We start from the raw sequence: 21,471 nt of genomic DNA, 5'->3' as shown, positions 1-21,471 counted from the left end.
AAAGACCATAGCTGAACCCAAGGCTAGAGCAGAATCTCAGACCAGAGCAGAACTCGAGACTAGAGCTGAACCTGAGACTAGAGCTGAACCTGAGACTAGAGCTGAACCTCAGACTAGAGCTGAAACTGAGACTAGAGTTGAACCTGAGACTAGAGCTGAACCTGACACTAGTTTAATTTGAGACTAGAGTTGAACCTGAGACTAGAGCTATACCTGAGTCTACAACTGAACCTGAGACTAGAGCTATACCTGAGTCTACAACTGAACCTGAGACTAGAGCTGAGCCCGAGGCTAGAGCTGTACCTGAGACTACAGCTGAAGCTGAGACTAGAGTTGAACCTGAAACTGGAGTTGAACCAGAGACAGAGTTGAACCTGAGACTAGAACTCCTTTGGGTCTTCCTGACTGCTGGGAGTCCAGACATTTAAACTCGACTGATGTCTCCAACCCGTCACCAGTCGTTCAGGTCACACCTGAACAGGTGAGTCAGAAGCACGTTTGTGGGTCTCTGATGTGGCTCGTTGGTCTAGGGGTATGATTCTCGCTTTGGGTGCGAGAGGTCCTGGGTTCAAATCCCGGACAAGCCCTTTTCTGTTACTGGTTATTCCTGGTAGTGTAAATATAAACTCATTTTAAAATATAAATACAAGCTTGAATATAAACGTGACCCCATGTCCCACCAGAACCAGCCCACCCAGGCGTTGGTGGTATAGTGGTTAGCATAGCTGCCTTCCAAGCAGTTGACCCGGGTTCGATTCCCGGCCAACGCAGCTTTTATCCTTGTAGGAATGACAGAATAACAGCAACAGTCAATGATTATAAAAGTAAAAGTTGGGAATTTTCAGTCTTTTGTGAGGCTAGAGCTGAAACTGAGACTAGAGCTGAAACTGAGACTACAGTTTAATTTCAGACTACAGTTGAACCTGTGATTAGAAATAAACCTGAGTCTAGAACTGAACCTGAGACTAGACACGACTCTGAGACTAGATCCAAATATGAGAATAGAACTCAACCTGAGACTAGAACTGAATCAGACCAGATCTGAATCTGAGATTAGAGCTGTAACAAAGACCAGAGCTGAACCCAAGGCTAGAGCTGAACCTGAGACTAGAGTTGAACCTGAAACTGGAGTTGAACCTGAGACTAGAGCTGAACCTGAGACTAGAGCTGAACCTCAGACTAGAGCTGAAACTGAGACTAGAGTTGAACCTGAGACTAGAGCTGTACCTGAGACTAACCTGAGACTAGAGCTGAACCCGAGACCAGAGCTGAACCTGAGACTTGACCCGAACCTGAGACTAGAGTTGAACCTAAAACTGGAGTTGAACCAGAGACAGACTTGAACCTGAGACTAGAGTTGAACCTGAAACTGGAGTTGAACCAGAGACAGAGTTGAACCTGAGACTAGAACTCCTTCGGGTCTTCCTGACTGCTGGGAGTCCAGACATTTAAACTCGACTGATGTCTCCAACCCGTCACCAGTCGTTCAGGTCACACCTGAACAGGTGAGTCAGAAGTACGTTTGTGGGTCTCTGACGTGGCTCGTTGGTCTAGGGGTATGATTCTCGCTTTGGGTGCGAGAGGTCCTGGGTTCAAATCCCGGACGAGCCCTGTTCTGTTACTCTTACTGGTTATTCCTGGTAGTGTAAATACAAACATGATAAATATAAACTCATTTTAAAATATAAATACAACGCTTGAATATAAACGTGACCCCATGTCGCCCCGGAACAGACCCACCCAGGCGTTGGTGGTATAGTGGTTAGCATAGCTGCCTTCCAAGCAGTTGACCCGGGTTCGATTCCCGGCCAACGCAGCTTTTATCCTTGTAGAAATGACAGAATAACAGCAACAGTCAATGATAATAAAAGTAAAAGTTGGGAATTTTCAGTCTTTTGTGACTCTAGAGCTGAAACTGAGATTACAGTTGAACCTGAGACTAGGGCTGAAACTGACACTAGAGTTTAATTTGAGACTAGAGTTGAACCTGAGACTAGAGCTGAACCTGACACTAGAGTTGAATTTGAGACTAGAGTTGAACCTGAGACTAGAGCTGAACCTGAGACTTGAGTTTAATGAGACTCTAGAGTTGAACCTGAGACTAGAGCTGAACCTGAGACTTGACCCGAAACTGAGACTTGAGTTTAATCTGGCACTAGAGTTGAACCTGAGACTAGAGATAAACCTTAGTCTAGAACTGAACCTGAGACTAGACACGAACCTGAAACTAGATCCAAATATGTGAATAGAACTCAACATGAGACTACAACTGAATCAGACCAGATCTGAATCTGAGATTAGAGCTGTAACAAAGACCAGAGCTGAACACAAGGCTAGAGCAGAATCTCAGACCAGAGCAGAACTCGAGACTAGAGCTGAACCTGAGACTAGAGCTGAACCTGAGACTAGAGCTGAACCTCAGACTAGAGCTGAAACTGAGACTAGAGTTGAACCTGAGACTAGAGCTGAACCTGACACTAGTTTAATTTGAGACTAGAGTTGAACCTGAGACTAGAGCTATACCTGAGTCTACAACTGAACCTGAGACTAGAGCTATACCTGAGTCTACAACTGAACCTGAGACTAGAGCTGAGCCCGAGGCTAGAGCTGTACCTGAGACTACAGCTGAAGCTGAGACTAGAGTTGAACCTGAAACTGGAGTTGAACCAGAGACAGAGTTGAACCTGAGACTAGAACTCCTTTGGGTCTTCCTGACTGCTGGGAGTCCAGACATTTAAACTCGACTGATGTCTCCAACCCGTCACCAGTCGTTCAGGTCACACCTGAACAGGTGAGTCAGAAGCACGTTTGTGGCTCTCTGATGTGGCTCGTTGGTCTAGGGGTATGATTCTCGCTTTGGGTGCGAGAGCTCCTGGGTTCAAATCCCGGACAAGCCCTTTTCTGTTACTGGTTATTCCTGGTAGTGTAAATATAAACTCATTTTAAAATATAAATACAAGCTTGAATATAAACGTGACCCCATGTCCCACCAGAACCAGCCCACCCAGGCGTTGGTGGTATAGTGGTTAGCATAGCTGCCTTCCAAGCAGTTGACCCGGGTTCGATTCCCGGCCAACGCAGCTTTTATCCTTGTAGGAATGACAGAATAACAGCAACAGTCAATGATAATAAAAGTAAAAGTTGGGAATTTTCAGTCTTTTGTGAGGCTAGAGCTGAAACTGAGACTAGAGCTGAAACTGAGACTACAGTTTAATTTCAGACTACAGTTGAACCTGTGATTAGAAATAAACCTGAGTCTAGAACTGAACCTGAGACTAGACACGACTCTGAGACTAGATCCAAATATGAGAATAGAACTCAACCTGAGACTAGAACTGAATCAGACCAGATCTGAATCTGAGATTAGAGCTGTAACAAAGACCAGAGCTGAACCCAAGGCTAGAGCTGAACCTGAGACTAGAGTTGAACCTGAAACTGGAGTTGAACCTGAGACTAGAGCTGAACCTGAGACTAGAGCTGAACCTCAGACTAGAGCTGAAACTGAGACTAGAGTTGAACCTGAGACTAGAGCTGTACCTGAGACTAACCTGAGACTAGAGCTGAACCCGAGACCAGAGCTGAACCTGAGACTTGACCCGAACCTGAGACTAGAGTTGAACCTGAAACTGGAGTTGAACCAGAGACAGACTTGAACCTGAGACTAGAGTTGAACCTGAAACTGGAGTTGAACCAGAGACAGAGTTGAACCTGAGACTAGAACTCCTTCGGGTCTTCCTGACTGCTGGGAGTCCAGACATTTAAACTCGACTGATGTCTCCAACCCGTCACCAGTCGTTCAGGTCACACCTGAACAGGTGAGTCAGAAGTACGTTTGTGGGTCTCTGACGTGGCTCGTTGGTCTAGGGGTATGATTCTCGCTTTGGGTGCGAGAGGTCCTGGGTTCAAATCCCGGACGAGCCCTGTTCTGTTACTCTTACTGGTTATTCCTGGTAGTGTAAATACAAATATAAACTCATTTTAAAATATAAATACAACGCTTGAATATAAACGTGACCCCATGTCGCCCCGGAACAGACCCACCCAGGCGTTGGTAGTATAGTGGTTAGCATAGCTGCCTTCCAAGCAGTTGACCCGGGTTCGATTCCCGGCCAACGCAGCTTTTATCCTTGTAGAAATGACAGAATAACAGCAACAGTCAATGATAATAAAAGTAAAAGTTGGGAATTTTCAGTCTTTTGTGACTCTAGAGCTGAAACTGAGATAACAGTTGAACCTGAGACTAGGGCTGAAACTGACACTAGAGTTTAATTTGAGACTAGAGTTGAACCTGAGACTAGAGCTGAACCTGACACTAGAGTTGAATTTGAGACTAGAGTTGAACCTGAGACTAGAGCTGAACCTGAGACTTGACCCGAAACTGAGACTTGAGTTTAATCTGGCACTAGAGTTGAACCTGAGACTAGAGATAAACCTTAGTCTAGAACTGAACCTGAGACTAGACACGAACCTGAGACTAGATCCAAATATGAGAATAGAACTCAACCTGAGACTAAAACTGAATCAGACCAGATCTGAATCTGAGATTAGAGCTGTAACAAAGACCAGAGCTGACTCACGGCTAGAGCTGAACCTGACACTAGAGCTGAAGCTGAGACTAGAGCTGAACCTGACACTACAGTTTAATTTGAGACTAGAGTTGAACCTGAGACTAGAGCTGAACCTGAGACTAGAGTTGAACCTGACACTAGATCCAAATATGAGAATAGAACTCAACATGAGACTACAACTGAATCAGACCAGATCTGAATCTGAGATTAGAGCTGTAACAAAGACCAGAGCTGAACCCAAGGCTAGAGCAGAATCTCAGACCAGAGCAGAACTCGAGACTAGAGCTGAACCTGAGACTAGAGCTGAACCTGAGACTAGAGCTGAACCTCAGACTAGAGCTGAAACTGAGACTAGAGTTGAACCTGAGACTAGAGCTGAACCTGACACTAGTTTAATTCGAGACTAGAGCTGAACCCGAGACCAGAGCTGAACCTTAGACTTGACCCGAACCTGAGACTAGAGTTGAACCTGAAACTGCAGTTGAACAGACACAGACTTGAACCTGAGACTAGAGTTGAACCTGAAACCGGAGTTGAACCAGAGACAGAGTTGAACCTGAGACTAGAACTCCTTCAGGTCTTCCTGACTGCTGGGAGTCCAGACATTTAAACTCGACTGATGTCTCCAACCCGTCAGCAGTCGTTCAGGTCACACCTGAACAGGTGAGTCAGAAGCACGTTTGTGGGTCTCTGACGTGGCTCGTTGGTCTAGGGGTATGATTCTCGCTTTGGGTGCGAGAGGTCCTGGGTTCAAATCCCGGATGAGCCCTGTTCTGTTACTCTTACTGGTTATTCCTGGTAGTGTAAATACAAATATAAACTCATTTTAAAATATAAATACAACGCTTGAATATAAACGTGACCCCATGTCCCACCAGAACCAGCCTACCCAGGCGTTGGTGGTATAGTGGTTAGCATAGCTGCCTTCCAAGCAGTTGACCCGGGTTCGATTCCCGGCCAACGCAGCTTTTATCCTTGTAGAAATGACAGAATAACAGCAACAGTCAATGATAATAAAAGTAAAAGTTGGGAATTTTCAGTCTTTTGTGACTCTAGAGCTGAAACTGAGATAACAGTTGAACCTGAGACTAGGGCTGAAACTGACACTAGAGTTTAATTTGAGACTAGAGTTGAACCTGAGACTAGAGCTGAACCTGACACTAGAGTTGAATTTGAGACTAGAGTTGAACCTGAGACTAGAGCTGAACCTGAGACTTGACCCGAAACTGAGACTTGAGTTTAATCTGGCACTAGAGTTGAACCTGAGACTAGAGATAAACCTTAGTCTAGAACTGAACCTGAGACTAGACACGAACCTGAAACTAGATCCAAATATGAGAATAGAACTCAACATGAGACTACAACTGAATCAGACCAGATCTGAATCTGAGATTAGAGCTGTAACAAAGACCAGAGCTGAACCCAAGGCTAGAGCAGAATCTCAGACCAGAGCAGAACTCGAGACTAGAGCTGAACCTGAGACTAGAGCTGAACCTGAGACTAGAGCTGAACCTCAGACTAGAGCTGAAACTGAGACTAGAGTTGAACCTGAGACTAGAGCTGAACCTGACACTAGTTTAATTCGAGACTAGAGCTGAACCCGAGACCAGAGCTGAACCTTAGACTTGACCCGAACCTGAGACTAGAGTTGAACCTGAAACTGCAGTTGAACAGACACAGACTTGAACCTGAGACTAGAGTTGAACCTGAAACCGGAGTTGAACCAGAGACAGAGTTGAACCTGAGACTAGAACTCCTTCAGGTCTTCCTGACTGCTGGGAGTCCAGACATTTAAACTCGACTGATGTCTCCAACCCGTCAGCAGTCGTTCAGGTCACACCTGAACAGGTGAGTCAGAAGCACGTTTGTGGGTCTCTGACGTGGCTCGTTGGTCTAGGGGTATGATTCTCGCTTTGGGTGCGAGAGGTCCTGGGTTCAAATCCCGGATGAGCCCTGTTCTGTTACTCTTACTGGTTATTCCTGGTAGTGTAAATACAAATATAAACTCATTTTAAAATATAAATACAACGCTTGAATATAAACGTGACCCCATGTCCCACCAGAACCAGCCTACCCAGGCGTTGGTGGTATAGTGGTTAGCATAGCTGCCTTCCAAGCAGTTGACCTGGGTTCGATTCCCGGCCAACGCAGCTTTTATCCTTGTAGGAATGACAGAATAACAGCAACAGTCAATGATAATAAAAGTAAAAGTTGGGAATTTTCAGTCTTTTGTGACTCTAGAGCTGAAACTGAGATTACAGTTGAACCTGAGACTAGGGCTGAACCTGACACTAGAGTTTAATTTGAGACTAGAGTTGAACCTGAGACTAGAGCTGAACCTGACACTAGAGTTGAATTTGAGACTAGAGTTGAACCTGAGACTAGAGCTGAACCTGAGACTTGAGTTTAATCTGACTCTAGAGTTGAACCTGAGACTAGAGATAAACCTTAGTCTAGAACTGAACCTGAGACTAGACACGAACCTGAGACTAGATCCAAATATGAGAAGAGAACTCAACCTGAGACTACAACTGAATCAGACCAGATCTGAATCTGAGATTCGAGCTATAACAAAGACCAGAGCTGAACCCAAGGCTAGAGCTGAACCTGACACTAGAGCTGAACCTGAGACTAGAGCTGAACCTGAGACTAGAGCTGAAGCTGAGACTAGAGCTGAACCTGACACTACAGTTTAATTTGAGACTAGAGTTGAACCTGAGACTAGAGCTGAACCTGAGACTAGAGTTGAACCTGACACTAGATCTGAACCTGAGACTAGAGCTGAAACTGAGACTTGACCCGAACCTGAGACTTGAGTTTAATCTGACACTAGATTTGAACCTGAGATTAGAGCTAATTATGAGAATAGAACTCAACCTGAGACTAGAACTGAATCAGACCAGATCTGAATCTGAGATTAGAGCTGTAACAAAGACCAGAGCTGAACACAAGGCTAGAGCAGAATCTCAGACCAGAGCTGAACTCGAGACGAGAGCTGAACCTGAGACTAGAGCTGAACCTGAGACTAGAGCTGAACCTCAGACTAACTGAGACTAAAGTTGAACCTGAGACTAGAGCTGAACCTGACACTAGTTTAATTTGAGACTAGACTTGAACCTGAGACTAGAGCTATACCTGAGTCTACAACTGAACCTGAGACTAGAGCTGTACCTGAGTCTACAACTGAACCTGAGACTAGAGCTGAACCCGAGGCTAGAGCTGTACCTGAGACTAACCTGAGACTACAGCTGAACCCGAGACCAGAGCTGAACCTGAGACTTGACCCGAACCTGAGACTAGAGTTGAACCTGAAACTGGAGTTGAACCTGAGACTAGAACTCCTTCAGGTCTTCCTGACTGCTGGGAGTCCAGACATTTAAACTCGACTGATGTCTCCAACCCGTCACCAGTCGTTCAGGTCACACCTGAACAGGTGAGTCAGAAGCACGTTTGTGGGTCTCTGATGTGGCTCGTTGGTCTAGGGGTATGATTCTCGCTTTGGGTGCGAGAGGTCCTGGGTTCAAATCCCGGACGAGCCCTGTTCTGTTACTCTTACTGGTTATTCCTGGTAGTGTAAATACAAATATAAACTCATTTTAAAATATAAATACAACGCTTGAATATAAACGTGACCCCATGTCCCACCAGAACCAGCCTACCCAGGCGTTGGTGGTATAGTGGTTAGCATAGCTGCCTTCCAAGCAGTTGACCCGGGTTCGATTCCCGGCCAACGCAGCTTTTATCCTTGTAGGAATGACAGAATAACAGCAACAGTCAATGATAATAAAAGTAAAAGTTGGGAATTTTCAGTCTTTTGTGACTCTAGAGCTGAAACTGAGATTACAGTTGAACCTGAGACTAGGGCTGAAACTGACACTAGAGTTTAATTTGAGATTAGAGTTGAACCTGAGACTAGAGCTGAACCTGAAACTAGAGTTGAATGTGACTCTAGAGTTGAACCTGAGACTAGAGCTGAACCTGAGACTTGAGTTTAATCTGGCACTAGAGTTGAACCTGAGACTAGAGATAAACCTTAGTCTAGAACTGAACCTGAGACTAGACACGAACCTGAAACTAGATCCAAATATGAGAATAGAACTCAACATGAGACTACAACTGAATCAGACCAGATCTGAATCTGAGATTAGAGCTGTAACAAAGACCAGAGCTGAACCCAAGGCTAGAGCAGAATCTCAGACCAGAGCTGAACTCGAGACTAGAGCTGAACCTGAGACTAGAGCTGAACCTGAGACTAGAGCTGAACCTCAGACTAGAGCTGAAACTGAGACTAGAGTTGAACCTGAGACTAGAGCTGAACCTGACACTAGTTTAATTTGAGACTAGAGTTGAACCTGAGACTAGAGCTGTACCTGAGTCTACAACTGAACATGAGACTAGAGCTATACCTGAGTCTACAACTGAACCTGAGACTAGAGCTGAACCCGAGGCTAGAGCTGTACCTGAGACTAACCTGAGACTAGAGCTGAACCCGAGACCAGAGCTGAACCTTAGACTTGACCCGAACCTGAGACTAGAGTTGAACCTGAAACTGCAGTTGAACAGACACAGAGTTGAACCTGAGACTAGAGTTGAACCTGAAACCGGAGTTGAACCAGAGATAGAGTTGAACCTGAGACTAGAACTCCTTCAGGTCTTCCTGACTGCTGGGAGTCCAGACATTTAAACTCGACTGATGTCTCCAACCCGTCACCAGTCGTTCAGGTCACACCTGAACAGGTGAGTCAGAAGCACGTTTGTGGGTCTCTGATGTGGCTCGTTGGTCTAGGGGTATGATTCTCGCTTTGGGTGCGAGAGGTCCTGGGTTCAAATCCCGGACGAGCCCTGTTCTGTTACTCTTACTGGTTATTCCTGGTAGTGTAAATACAAATATAAACTCATTTTAAAATATAAATACAACGCTTGAATATAAACGTGACCCCATGTCCCACCAGAACCAGCCTACCCAGGCGTTGGTGGTATAGTGGTTAGCATAGCTGCCTTCCAAGCAGTTGACCCGGGTTCGATTCCCGGCCAACGCAGCTTTTATCCTTGTAGGAATGACAGAATAACAGCAACAGTCAATGATAATAAAAGTAAAAGTTGGGAATTTTCAGTCTTTTGTGACTCTAGAGCTGAAATTGAGATTACAGTTGAACCTGAGACTAGGGCTGAACCTGACACTAGAGTTTAATTTGAGACTAGAGTTGAACCTGAGACTAGAGCTGAACCTGACACTAGAGTTTAATTTGAGACTAGAGTTGAACCTGAGACTAGAGCTGAACCTGAGACTTGAGTTTAATCTGACTCTAGAGTTGAACCTGAGACTAGAGATAAACCTTAGTCTAGAACTGAACCTGAGACTAGACACGAACCTGAGACTAGATCCAAATATGAGAAGAGAACTCAACCTGAGACTACAACTGAATCAGACCAGATCTGAATCTGAGATTGGAGCTGTAACACAGACCAGAGCTGAACCCAAGGCTAGAGCTGAACCTGACACTAGAGCTGAACCTGAGACTAGAGCTGAAGCTGAGACTAGAGCTGAACCTGACACTACAGTTTAATTTGAGACTAGAGTTGAACCTGAGACTAGAGCTGAACCTGAGACTAGAGTTGAACCTGACACTAGATCTGAACCTGAGACTAGAGCTGAAACTGAGACTTGACCCGAACCTGAGACTTGAGTTTAATCTGACACTAGAGTTGAACCTGAGATTAGAGCTAATTATGAGAATAGAACTCAACCTGAGACTAGAACTGAATCAGACCAGATCTGAATCTGAGATTAGAGCTGTAACAAAGACCAGAGCTGAACACAAGGCTAGAGCAGAATCTCAGACCAGAGCTGAACTCGAGACGAGAGCTGAACCTGAGACTAGAGCTGAACCTGAGACTAGAGCTGAACCTCAGACTAGAGCTGAAACTGAGACTAAAGTTGAACCTGAGACTAGAGCTGAACCTGACACTAGTTTAATTTGAGACTAGACTTGAACCTGAGACTAGAGCTATACCTGAGTCTACAACTGAACCTGAGACTAGAGCTGTACCTGAGTCTACAACTGAACCTGAGACTAGAGCTGAACCCGAGGCTAGAGCTGTACCTGAGACTAACCTGAGACTACAGCTGAACCCGAGACCAGAGCTGAACCTGAGACTTGACCCGAACCTGAGACTAGAGTTGAACCTGAAACTGGAGTTGAACCTGAGACTAGAACTCCTTCAGGTCTTCCTGACTGCTGGGAGTCCAGACATTTAAACTCGACTGATGTCTCCAACCCGTCAGCAGTCGTTCAGGTCACACCTGAACAGGTGAGTGAGAAGCACGTTTGTGGGTCTCTGATGTGGCTCGTTGGTCTAGGGGTATTATTCTCGCTTTGGGTGCGAGAGGTCCTGGGTTCAAATCCCGGACGAGCCCTGTTCTGTTACTCTTACTGGTTATTCCTGGTAGTGTAAATACAAATATAAACTCATTTTAAAATATAAATACAACGCTTGAATATAAACGTGACCCCATGTCCCACCAGAACCAGCCTACCCAGGCGTTGGTGGTATAGTGGTTAGCATAGCTGCCTTCCAAGCAGTTGACCCGGGTTCGATTCCCGGCCAACGCAGCTTTTATCCTTGTAGGAATGACAGAATAACAGCAACAGTCAATGATAATAAAAGTAAAAGTTGGGAATTTTCAGTCTTTTGTGACTCTAGAGCTGAAACTGAGATTACAGTTGAACCTGAGACTAGGGCTGAAACTGACACTAGAGTTTAATTTGAGATTAGAGTTGAACCTGAGACTAGAGCTGAACCTGAAACTAGAGTTGAATGTGACTCTAGAGTTGAACCTGAGACTAGAGCTGAACCTGAGACTTGAGTTTAATCTGGCACTAGAGTTGAACCTGAGACTAGAGATAAACCTTAGTCTAGAACTGAACCTGAGACTAGACACGAACCTGAAACTAGATCCAAATATGAGAATAGAACTCAACATGAGACTACAACTGAATCAGACCAGATTTGAATCTGAGATTAGAGCTGTAACAAAGACCAGAGCTGAACCCAAGGCTAGAGCAGAATCTCAGACCAGAGCTGAACTCGAGACTAGAGCTGAACCTGAGACTAGAGCTGAACCTGAGACTAGAGCTGAACCTCAGACTAGAGCTGAAACTGAGACTAGAGTTGAACCTGAGACTAGAGCTGAACCTGACACTAGTTTAATTTGAGACTAGAGTTGAACCTGAGACTAGAGCTGTACCTGAGTCTACAACTGAACATGAGACTAGAGCTATACCTGAGTCTACAACTGAACCTGAGACTAGAGCTGAACCCGAGGCTAGAGCTGTACCTGAGACTAACCTGAGACTAGAGCTGAACCCGAGACCAGAGCTGAACCTTAGACTTGACCCGAACCTGAGACTAGAGTTGAACCTGAAACTGCTGTTGAACAGACACAGAGTTGAACCTGAGACTAGAGTTGAACCTGAAACCGGAGTTGAACCAGAGACAGAGTTGAACCTGAGACTAGAACTCCTTCAGGTCTTCCTGACTGCTGGGAGTCCAGACATTTAAACTCGACTGATGTCTCCAACCCGTCACCAGTCGTTCAGGTCACACCTGAACAGGTGAGTCAGAAGCACGTTTGTGGGTCTCTGATGTGGCTCGTTGGTCTAGGGGTATGATTCTCGCTTTGGGTGCGAGAGGTCCTGGGTTCAAATCCCGGACGAGCCCTGTTCTGTTACTCTTACTGGTTATTCCTGGTAGTGTAAATACAAATATAAACTCATTTTAAAATATAAATACAACGCTTGAATATAAACGTGACCCCATGTCCCACCAGAACCAGCCTACCCAGGCGTTGGTGGTATAGTGGTTAGCATAGCTGCCTTCCAAGCAGTTGACCCGGGTTCGATTCCCGGCCAACGCAGCTTTTATCCTTGTAGGAATGACAGAATAACAGCAACAGTCAATGATAATAAAAGTAAAAGTTGGGAATTTTCAGTCTTTTGTGACTCTAGAGCTGAAACTGAGATTACAGTTGAACCTGAGACTAGGGCTGAACCTGACACTAGAGTTTAATTTGAGACTAGAGTTGAACCTGAGACTAGAGCTGAACCTGACACTAGAGTTTAATTTGAGACTAGAGTTGAACCTGAGACTAGAGCTGAACCTGAGACTTGAGTTTAATCTGACTCTAGAGTTGAACCTGAGACTAGAGATAAACCTTAGTCTAGAACTGAACCTGAGACTAGACACGAACCTGAGACTAGATCCAAATATGAGAAGAGAACTCAACCTGAGACTACAACTGAATCAGACCAGATCTGAATCTGAGATTGGAGCTGTAACACAGACCAGAGCTGAACCCAAGGCTAGAGCTGAACCTGACACTAGAGCTGAACCTGAGACTAGAGCTGAAGCTGAGACTAGAGCTGAACCTGACACTACAGTTTAATTTGAGACTAGAGTTGAACCTGAGACTAGAGCTGAACCTGAGACTAGAGTTGAACCTGACACTAGATCTGAACCTGAGACTAGAGCTGAAACTGAGACTTGACCCGAACCTGAGACTTGAGTTTAATCTGACACTAGAGTTGAACCTGAGACTAGAGCTAATTATGAGAATAGAACTCAACCTGAGACTAGAACTGAATCAGACCAGATCTGAATCTGAGATTAGAGCTGTAACAAAGACCAGAGCTGAACACAAGGCTAGAGCAGAATCTCAGACCAGAGCTGAACTCGAGACGAGAGCTGAACCTGAGACTAGAGCTGAACCTGAGACTAGAGCTGAACCTCAGACTAGAGCTGAAACTGAGACTAGAGTTGAACCTGAGACTAGAGCTGAACCTGACACTAGTTTAATTTGAGACTAGAGTTGAACCTGAGACTAGAGCTATACCTGAGTCTACAACTGAACCTGAGACTAGAGCTGTACCTGAGTCTACAACTGAACCTGAGACTAGAGCTGAACCCGAGGCTAGAGCTGTACCTGAGACTAACCTGAGACTAGAGCTGAACCCGAGACCAGAGCTGAACCTGAGACTTGACCCGAACCTGAGACTAGAGTTGAATCTGAAACTGGAGTTGAACCTGAGACTAGAACTCCTTCAGGTCTTCCTGACTGCTGGGAGTCCAGACATTTAAACTCGACTGATGTCTCCAACCCGTCAGCAGTCGCTCAGGTCACACCTGAAAAGGTGACTCAGAAGCACGTTTGTGGGTCTCTGACGTGGCTCGTTGGTCTAGGGGTATGATTCTCGCTTTGGTTGCGAGAGGTCCTGGGTTCAAATCCCGGACGAGCCCTGTTCTGTTACTCTTACTGGTTATTCCTGGTAGTGTAAATACAAACATGATAAATATAAACTCATTTTAAAATATAAATACAATGCTTGAATATAAACGTGAACCCCATGTCCCACCAGAACCAGCCCACCCAGGCGTTGGTGGTATAGTGGTTAGCATAGCTGCCTTCCAAGCAGTTGACCCGGGTTCGATTCCCGGCCAACGCAGCTTTTATCCTTGTAGGAATGACAGAATAACAGCAACAGTCAATGATAATAAAAGTAAAAGTTGGGAATTTTCAGTCTTTTGTGACTCTAGAGCTGAAACTGAGATTACAGTTGAACCTGAGACTAGGGTTGAACCTGACACTAGAGTTTAATTTGAGACTAGAGTTGAACCTGAGACTAGAGCTGACCTGAGACTTGACCCGAACCTGAGACTTGAGTTTAATCTGACACTAGAGTTGAACCTGAGACTAGAGATAAACCTTAGTCTAGAACTGAACCTGAAACTAGACACGAACCTGAGACTAGATCCAAATATGAGAAGAGAACTCAACCTGAGACTACAACTGAATCAGACCAGATCTGAATCTGAGATTGGAGCTGTAACAAAGACCAGAGCTGAACCCAAAACTAGAGCTGAACCTGACACTAGAGCTGAACCTGAGACTAGAGCTGAAGGTGAGACTAGAGCTGAACCTGACACTACAGTTTAATTTGAGACTACAGTTGAACCTGAGACTACAGTTGAACCTGAGACTTGACCCGAACCTGAGATTTGAGTTTAATCTGACTCTAGAGTTGAACCTGAGACTAGAGCTAAACATTAGTCTAGAACTGAACCTGAGACTAGACACGAACCTGAGACTAGATCCAAATATGAGAATAGAACTCAACCTTAGACTACAACTGAATCAGACCAGATCTGAATCTGAGATTAGAGCTGTAACAAAGACCAGAGCTGAACCCAAGGCTAGAGCTGAACCTGAGGCTAGAGCTGAACCCGAGGCTAGAGCTGAACCTGAGACTAGAGCTGAACCTGAGACCACAATTGAACCTGACACTAGATCTGAACCTGAGACTAGAGCTGAAACTGAGACTTGACCCGAACCTGAGACTTGAGTTTAATCTGACACTAGAGTTGAACCTGAGACTAGAGCTAAATATGAGAATAGAACTCAACCTGAGACTAGAACTGAATCAGACCAGATCTGAATCTGAGATTAGAGCTGTAACAAAGACCAGAGCTGAACCCAAGGCCAGAGCTGAACCTGAGACTAGAACTCCTTCAGGTCTTCCTGACTGCTGGGAGTCCAGACATTTAAACTCGACTGATGTCTCCAACCCGTCACCAGTCGTTCAGGTCACACCTGAACAGGTGAGTCAGAAGCACGTTTGCGGGTCTCTGACGTGGCTCGTTGGTCTAGGGGTATGATTCTCGCTTTGGGTGCGAGAGGTCCATGGTTCAAATCCCGGACGAGCCCTGTTCTGTTACTCTTACTGGTTATTCCTGGTCGCGTAAATACAAACTCGACATTTTAAATATAAACGCAAAATTTTAAACATAAACACTTTTTAAATATGAGCATGACTTTTAAATGTAAACACAACGTTTGAAATATAAATGCAACGTTTTAAAAATATACACGTTTTAAATACAAACAAGATGTTTTAATGTTTTAATCTAAACCCAGACCCCATGTCCCACCAGAACCAGCCCACCCAGGCGTTGGTGGTATAGTGGTTAGCATAGCTGCCTTCCAAGCAGTTGACCCGGGTTCGATTCCCGGCCAACGCAGCTTTACTTTTAAATATAAACATATTTAATACAAAGGCAAAATGTTAAACATAACCATGTTGTAAATATAAACACGTTTGAAATGTAAACACAACAATTTAACAATAAAAACTTTTTAAATACAAATACGATGTTTTAAAAATAGATATGCTTAAATACAAACAAGATGTTTTAACCTAAATCGGGAGGCCATGCTGCCCCGGAACAGACCCACCCAGGCGTTGGTGGTATAGTGGTTAGCATAGCTGCCTTCCAAGCAGTTGACCCGGGTTCGATTCCCGGCCAACGCAGCTTTTATCCTTGTAGGAATTACAGAATAACAGCAACAGTCAATTATAATAAAAGTAAAAGTTGGGAATTTTCAGTCTTTTGTGACTCTAGAGCTGAAACTGAGATTACAGTTGAACCTGAGACTAGGGCTGAACCTGAGACTTGACCCGAACCTGAGACTTGAGTTTAATCTGGCACTAGAGTTGAACCTGAGACTAGAGATAAACCTTAGTCTAGAACTGAACCTGAAACTAGACACAAACCTGAGACTAGATCCAAATATGAGAATAGAACTCAACCTGAGACTACAACTGAATCAGACCAGATCTGAATCTGAGATTAGAGCTGTAACAAAGACCAGAGCTGAACCCAAGGCTAGAGCTGGACCTGAGACTAGAGCTGAACCTGAGACTAGAGCTGAAGCTGAGACTAGAGCTGAACCTGACACTACAGTTTAATTTGAGACTAGAGTTGAACCTGAGACTAGAGTTGAACCTGAGACTTGACCCGAACCTGAGATTTGAGTTTAATCTGACTCTAGAGTTGAACCTGAGACTAGAGCTAAACCTGAGTCTACAACTGAACCTGAGATGAGAGCTGAACCCGAGGCTACAGCTGTACCTGAGACTAGAGCTGAAGCTGAGACTAGAGTTGAACCTGAAACTGGAGTTGAACCAGAGACAGAGTTGAACCTGAGACTAGAACTCCTTCAGGTCTTCCTGACTGCTGGGAGTCTGTTACTCTTACTGGTTATTCCTGGTAGTGTAAATACAAACTCATTTTGAAATATAAATACAAGCTTGAATATAAACGTGACCCCATGTCCCACCAGAACCAGCCCACCCAGGCGTTGGTGGTATAGTGGTTAGCATAGCTGCCTTCCAAGCAGTTGACCCGGGTTCGATTCCCGGCCAATGCAGCTTTTATCCTTGTAGGAATTACAGAATAACAGCAACAGTCAATAACAAGTAAAATAAGTTGGTGTGGGGGCCAGAACCCATCAGAACCTCATCCGTCTGATTTGACTCGTCTTCTGGTTGAAGGTCAAACATCTCAGACCAACACGAGTGAAAACCGAACCCTCAGAAGACGCCAACAACAAACCAACAAACGTGTCGTCTGGTGTATTAAATAAATCAACGCTAGAACCGTTAAACCGTCGCTCCCATTGATCCCTCATCCCCGTCCAATCACGGAGGGATTGTCCCGGTGTAAACATCGACTCTCATCGCCGTGGCGACGCTGCGGTAATCCCACAGCAGGGATTACACCGGAGGTCAGGGCGGAGGATCAAACTTGGGGGGGGTTTGAAATGATCCTGAAGGAGATTCAGGAATAAAAGATGGATGGACGGAGAATGGAGTGAGAGGAGAAGGAGAAGAAACGCTCACCGATATCCGTCTCTTTGTGGTTCTTGATGAGTTCAGCGAGCTCAAAGTTCCCGGCGATGATGGCCACCTGGACAGAAGAAGAAGAAACGGATGAAATAATCTTTTCTTTAATCCGATTCTTAAAGTCGGACTGAAGCCGAAGCGACAATGTGTTAAAAAGCTGCTTCATTACAATCATGTGAACACACACACACACACACACACACACACACACACACACACACACACACACGTGTACAACTCAAGATCCACACATGACATCGTCCAAGTCACGTGTGCAGAAACTAAAGCTGAATTTGTTGAATTATTTACTCATCAATAAAGAAAAAAAACTATTAATGTAAAGATGGAATAAGGACTAATAATGAATAATGATTTTTATCCTCAGCATTGTCAGAGCCTTTTTGGATGCAGATTTAATTTTGTCATATTAGGAATAGTTTGCATTTTATTCCTGTTGAAATCAAAAGGATTTATTTATTTATTTATAATTCATTTATTAATATACTTATATATCTGTATATTTATTTATTTATGGATTTATTTTATTTATTTATTATTTGGTTATTTATCAATTTAAACATTTAAATTATTTATTCTTCCTTTATTTATTTATCAATTTATTCATTTTTCATTTATTAATTCATCTATCATTTTAATCATTTATTGATATATTTGTTTGTTTGTTTGTTTATTTATTCATTTATCAATTTAATAATTTATTTACATATTTATTTATTTGGTTATTTATTTATCGATTTATTCATTTTAATTTGTTCATTTACCACTTTTATCACTTATTTATTTATTTGGTTAATTATTTGTTTATCGATTTGTTCTTTTTTTATTTATGTATTCATTTACCAATTTAATCATTTATTTAATCATTTAATCATGTATTTTTTAATCAAACTATTTATTTATTTATATTTGTATTTATGTATATCTGTGGCCTCGGGGCATCCGTTTCCCCTGCCGCCACCAGGGGGCAGTGACGCCACTCGTCCACGGGAGGCAGCAGGGGTCGCTCCTCTGCCCGGGGAGCCTCAGGGGAACCCCGGCGGCGTTACGTAAAGCCGCCGCTCTGATTCTTGGAGAGCGAGCATTCAAGAGGAAGAGAGCGATGAAGAGGATGATGATTAATTCCCCCACAGCCGAGCTGCTCCCAGAAATAAAACACCGCCACACGCTAACCGACTTAACTGATTTCACGGTTCTTCTTGGGGGGGGGAATTGATCGTCGCTCTCGTTTTTGTTCATTGACTCATCGTTGATGAGGTCATGTGACTCGAGACCAGGTATTCATTTGTCTCTTGTTATCACCCCACCCCCACCCCTCGGCCACCCCCCCACATTTCAAGCCTTTTTTTGCGCTCTCCTGGTCGTCATGGAGACACACGGTTGTATTTCACGTGGGAGGGCGACCGCAGCCGTGTGGGAAGTCAGGCCGATCAGAATCAATCGATCGATAAAAAACAAAGAGCAGTCAGGAGAGGAGCAGCGAACCAATCAGCTTCTGTTTCGGAGCCATTTGAAATGTCGCATTTGTTCAAAAGTTGCAAATTCTATTGTTAAACTTGTTTATTTTATTTATTTGACATCTTTTCTGTATTCAGTTATTGTTGCTATGACAACAACAGTCAGCTGTTCGTCAACTGATGAAGTCTAAAATGGACTGGAGGCTAAGTTTAGATTAAAGATGTGAACAGGACAGAATCACAGCTGATGGAGGAGGGATTAGAGAAGAGATGGAGGAGGAGTCATGTGGGACGTCCTGTCAGAGCCGAGGAAGATGGAGAGGATGATGGGAAGTGAGCAGAGGAAGAGGAAGAGGAAGAGGAAGAAGACTTTAAGAAGAACAAGTGTATTAAGTTATCACCTGACTCCTCTTGAGGGTTGATTCTTTTCTAGAGTGAATTCAAACTTAAATCTTAGAATTTATTGATTTAAACTTGATTGATGTTAAACTTTATTGATCCTAAATTTTATGATCCTAAATTTTGTTAATCTTAAACTTTATTAATCCTAAACTTTATTGAACCTGAACTGTACTAATCTTAAACTTAATTTATCCTAAACTTCATTAATCTTAACTTTATTGATCCTAAGATTTGTTGATCCTAAACTTCCTTAATCTTAAACTTCATTGATCCTAAACTTTAATGATCCTAAACTTTATTGATCCGAAGCTTCATTAATCTTAAATTTTATTGATCCTAAACTTTAATGATCCTAAACTTTATTGATCCGAAGCTTCATTAATCTTAAACTTTATTGATCCTAAACTTTATTGATTCTAAGCTACATTAATCTTAACTTTATTGATCCTAAGCTTTATTGATCCTAAACTTCCTTAATCTTAAACTTCATTGATCCTCAACTTTATTGATTCTAAGCTTCATTAATCTTAAACTTTATTGATCCTAAACTTTAATGATCCTAAACTTTATTGATCCTAAACTTTATTGATCCTAAACTTCATCAATCTTAAACTTTATTGATCCTAAACTTTATTGATCCTAAGCTTCATTAATCTTAAACTTTATTGATCCTAAACTTTATTGATAGCATTTTGACTGAGATCTCATTTGACGGTTCTCCTCTTGTCATGAGAATGTTTCTCATTATTCTCGATTTCCTGAGGCTCGTTCTGATGGACCGCCCACAAGAAACATTCTCATTATTTTCATGCGCCATGACATTATTTTTAAAAAGTTTTCAAACCATTATTTGAAGACAATCACTCTTTATAAATCATTATTTTTGATGAATACAAACGTAGATTTTCATACAGTAACTCATTATTTAAATCCTTATTTTAATTTAAATGTTCTCATTATTTCCATAAATCAGGTGATTATTGTCAGAAACCTTTTCGTTGTTTTCACACACGAACTGAATCTTTTTGGAAGTTTTCTGTTCTCTCCAAATAAATCTGGAGGATATTTCTCGTTTTTCTGGGTTCTAAACTCGTTACGCTGACGACCTTTTTCTTTCTGTTCGGATTACAAATCGTGATTTTTAGTCATTCCCTCGTTATTTTAGGAGTAAATCCTTATTTAGACGTTGAGATTAAATCATTTTCATTATTCTGAGTCTATCTTTGGAACGTGTCTCATTATACGACTAATGGGTTTTTTTCTCTATATATGATTTTATATAACAGTCAAGCTGTTTTACAATTGGTTCGACAAAGAAAAGGATCATGGGAGTTTTCTGGGCTTCTTCTACACATCCTTTTCCTCTTGCATGACGTATCCGTGGTTACGCTGAACTGATGTGACGTCATCATTTCTTAATCTGACTCCTCTTGACGTTTCCCAGCATTCCCTCTGCTCCAGTGATGACGATGCGTTCAGACCAAGCTCGGGAAAAACGGATGCTCAAATTAAAAACGAATAAAACGTTGTGATAAATAAGTTTAACGCTGCCGAGCGATGGCGGTGCACTTTCACCCTCTTGACCTCGATCTCAACCCCGATTGAAGCAGAACGCGGACGAAGATAGAGGCCCCTCATCTTCCTCAGGTTCCTTCCTGTCGGAGGCAGCGGCCCTCAGGAACAGGTTTGGACTCGTTGGATTCGGCTCCTGGCATCGGTGTGGGAGGAGATAAAGATAGTACGAGCAGCGAGAGGTTCCCACTCCAACCAGCGAGTCCACGGAACGCCGAGCGGCTGAAGTTCTTCAAACGAAACCGACCAGAAATATTCAAAGTTTCCCAGAAGATTCTGTCTTTTTTCTGACGTCATGGTTCCACCGATGGGAGCTTCTTTATTCCAGCCCGACGCCGGCGAGCTGAGCTCCAGATCCAGATCCAGAAGCTGTGAGGGGCGTTCTAGCTTTAGCGGTAGCATCGTTAGCATCGTAACTTCTGGGTTGAAATCTAAAATCTAAATCCGATCAGGTGCACAAAGATCCACGGCCACGTTTAAGTCCAGAACACAACGTTTTAAGAGTTAAACGCAGATATAATATATATAACTTTCATTCCAGTAAATGCAAGTTAGCTGCTAACAGCACCCCCTACAGGTGACCCCTGGAAGCGGCCTCCTGTCACGAGGCGGGGGGGGGGTCAAAACGACAAACATGGAACGCCGTTTCGTTATCCCGCAGCTCGCTTCCTGGATGATGGAGCGGAAAATGACGCGAAGCGATTGTTAGCGATG

At 43.6% G+C, this 21,471-nt stretch overlaps 1 protein-coding gene and 24 non-coding genes across 26 annotated transcripts in view; 24 read left to right on the top strand and 1 right to left on the bottom strand.

Annotated features, from left to right (window-relative positions):
• shank2b (SH3 and multiple ankyrin repeat domains 2b) overlaps positions 1 to 21,471 on the bottom strand; it is a 116,679-nt gene that overhangs the window by 70,692 nt on the left and 24,516 nt on the right. For both annotated transcript variants that reach the window (XM_068313899.1, XM_068313908.1), the window contains exon 11: positions 17,306 to 17,372. In XM_068313899.1, coding sequence (XP_068170000.1) covers positions 17,306 to 17,372 — 67 coding nt within the window. The remainder of the gene's footprint in view (positions 1 to 17,305; positions 17,373 to 21,471) is intronic.
• trnap-ugg (transfer RNA proline (anticodon UGG)) lies at positions 516 to 587 on the top strand. Its single transcript has one exon. It is a non-coding gene; the product is annotated as a tRNA-Pro (tRNA).
• Positions 699 to 770, top strand: trnag-ucc (transfer RNA glycine (anticodon UCC)). The gene has a single exon. It is a non-coding gene; the product is annotated as a tRNA-Gly (tRNA).
• On the top strand, positions 1,540 to 1,611 carry trnap-ugg (transfer RNA proline (anticodon UGG)). Its single transcript has one exon. It is a non-coding gene; the product is annotated as a tRNA-Pro (tRNA).
• Positions 1,745 to 1,816, top strand: trnag-ucc (transfer RNA glycine (anticodon UCC)). Its single transcript has one exon. It is a non-coding gene; the product is annotated as a tRNA-Gly (tRNA).
• Positions 3,009 to 3,080, top strand: trnag-ucc (transfer RNA glycine (anticodon UCC)). Its single transcript has one exon. It is a non-coding gene; the product is annotated as a tRNA-Gly (tRNA).
• trnap-ugg (transfer RNA proline (anticodon UGG)) lies at positions 3,850 to 3,921 on the top strand. The gene has a single exon. It is a non-coding gene; the product is annotated as a tRNA-Pro (tRNA).
• trnag-ucc (transfer RNA glycine (anticodon UCC)) lies at positions 4,046 to 4,117 on the top strand. Its single transcript has one exon. It is a non-coding gene; the product is annotated as a tRNA-Gly (tRNA).
• On the top strand, positions 5,266 to 5,337 carry trnap-ugg (transfer RNA proline (anticodon UGG)). The gene has a single exon. It is a non-coding gene; the product is annotated as a tRNA-Pro (tRNA).
• trnag-ucc (transfer RNA glycine (anticodon UCC)) lies at positions 5,462 to 5,533 on the top strand. The gene has a single exon. It is a non-coding gene; the product is annotated as a tRNA-Gly (tRNA).
• trnap-ugg (transfer RNA proline (anticodon UGG)) lies at positions 6,451 to 6,522 on the top strand. The gene has a single exon. It is a non-coding gene; the product is annotated as a tRNA-Pro (tRNA).
• Positions 6,647 to 6,718, top strand: trnag-ucc (transfer RNA glycine (anticodon UCC)). Its single transcript has one exon. It is a non-coding gene; the product is annotated as a tRNA-Gly (tRNA).
• trnap-ugg (transfer RNA proline (anticodon UGG)) lies at positions 8,036 to 8,107 on the top strand. Its single transcript has one exon. It is a non-coding gene; the product is annotated as a tRNA-Pro (tRNA).
• Positions 8,232 to 8,303, top strand: trnag-ucc (transfer RNA glycine (anticodon UCC)). Its single transcript has one exon. It is a non-coding gene; the product is annotated as a tRNA-Gly (tRNA).
• trnap-ugg (transfer RNA proline (anticodon UGG)) lies at positions 9,340 to 9,411 on the top strand. The gene has a single exon. It is a non-coding gene; the product is annotated as a tRNA-Pro (tRNA).
• trnag-ucc (transfer RNA glycine (anticodon UCC)) lies at positions 9,536 to 9,607 on the top strand. Its single transcript has one exon. It is a non-coding gene; the product is annotated as a tRNA-Gly (tRNA).
• On the top strand, positions 10,915 to 10,986 carry trnap-ugg (transfer RNA proline (anticodon UGG)). Its single transcript has one exon. It is a non-coding gene; the product is annotated as a tRNA-Pro (tRNA).
• Positions 11,111 to 11,182, top strand: trnag-ucc (transfer RNA glycine (anticodon UCC)). Its single transcript has one exon. It is a non-coding gene; the product is annotated as a tRNA-Gly (tRNA).
• Positions 12,219 to 12,290, top strand: trnap-ugg (transfer RNA proline (anticodon UGG)). Its single transcript has one exon. It is a non-coding gene; the product is annotated as a tRNA-Pro (tRNA).
• On the top strand, positions 12,415 to 12,486 carry trnag-ucc (transfer RNA glycine (anticodon UCC)). Its single transcript has one exon. It is a non-coding gene; the product is annotated as a tRNA-Gly (tRNA).
• On the top strand, positions 13,794 to 13,865 carry trnap-ugg (transfer RNA proline (anticodon UGG)). The gene has a single exon. It is a non-coding gene; the product is annotated as a tRNA-Pro (tRNA).
• On the top strand, positions 14,000 to 14,071 carry trnag-ucc (transfer RNA glycine (anticodon UCC)). Its single transcript has one exon. It is a non-coding gene; the product is annotated as a tRNA-Gly (tRNA).
• trnag-ucc (transfer RNA glycine (anticodon UCC)) lies at positions 15,573 to 15,644 on the top strand. Its single transcript has one exon. It is a non-coding gene; the product is annotated as a tRNA-Gly (tRNA).
• Positions 15,863 to 15,934, top strand: trnag-ucc (transfer RNA glycine (anticodon UCC)). The gene has a single exon. It is a non-coding gene; the product is annotated as a tRNA-Gly (tRNA).
• trnag-ucc (transfer RNA glycine (anticodon UCC)) lies at positions 16,762 to 16,833 on the top strand. The gene has a single exon. It is a non-coding gene; the product is annotated as a tRNA-Gly (tRNA).

Source organism: Antennarius striatus, chromosome 1 (assembly GCF_040054535.1).
Source record: "Antennarius striatus isolate MH-2024 chromosome 1, ASM4005453v1, whole genome shotgun sequence".
Lineage (NCBI taxonomy): Eukaryota > Metazoa > Chordata > Actinopteri > Lophiiformes > Antennariidae > Antennarius > Antennarius striatus.
This window is presented reverse-complemented; position numbering and strand designations above follow the sequence as displayed.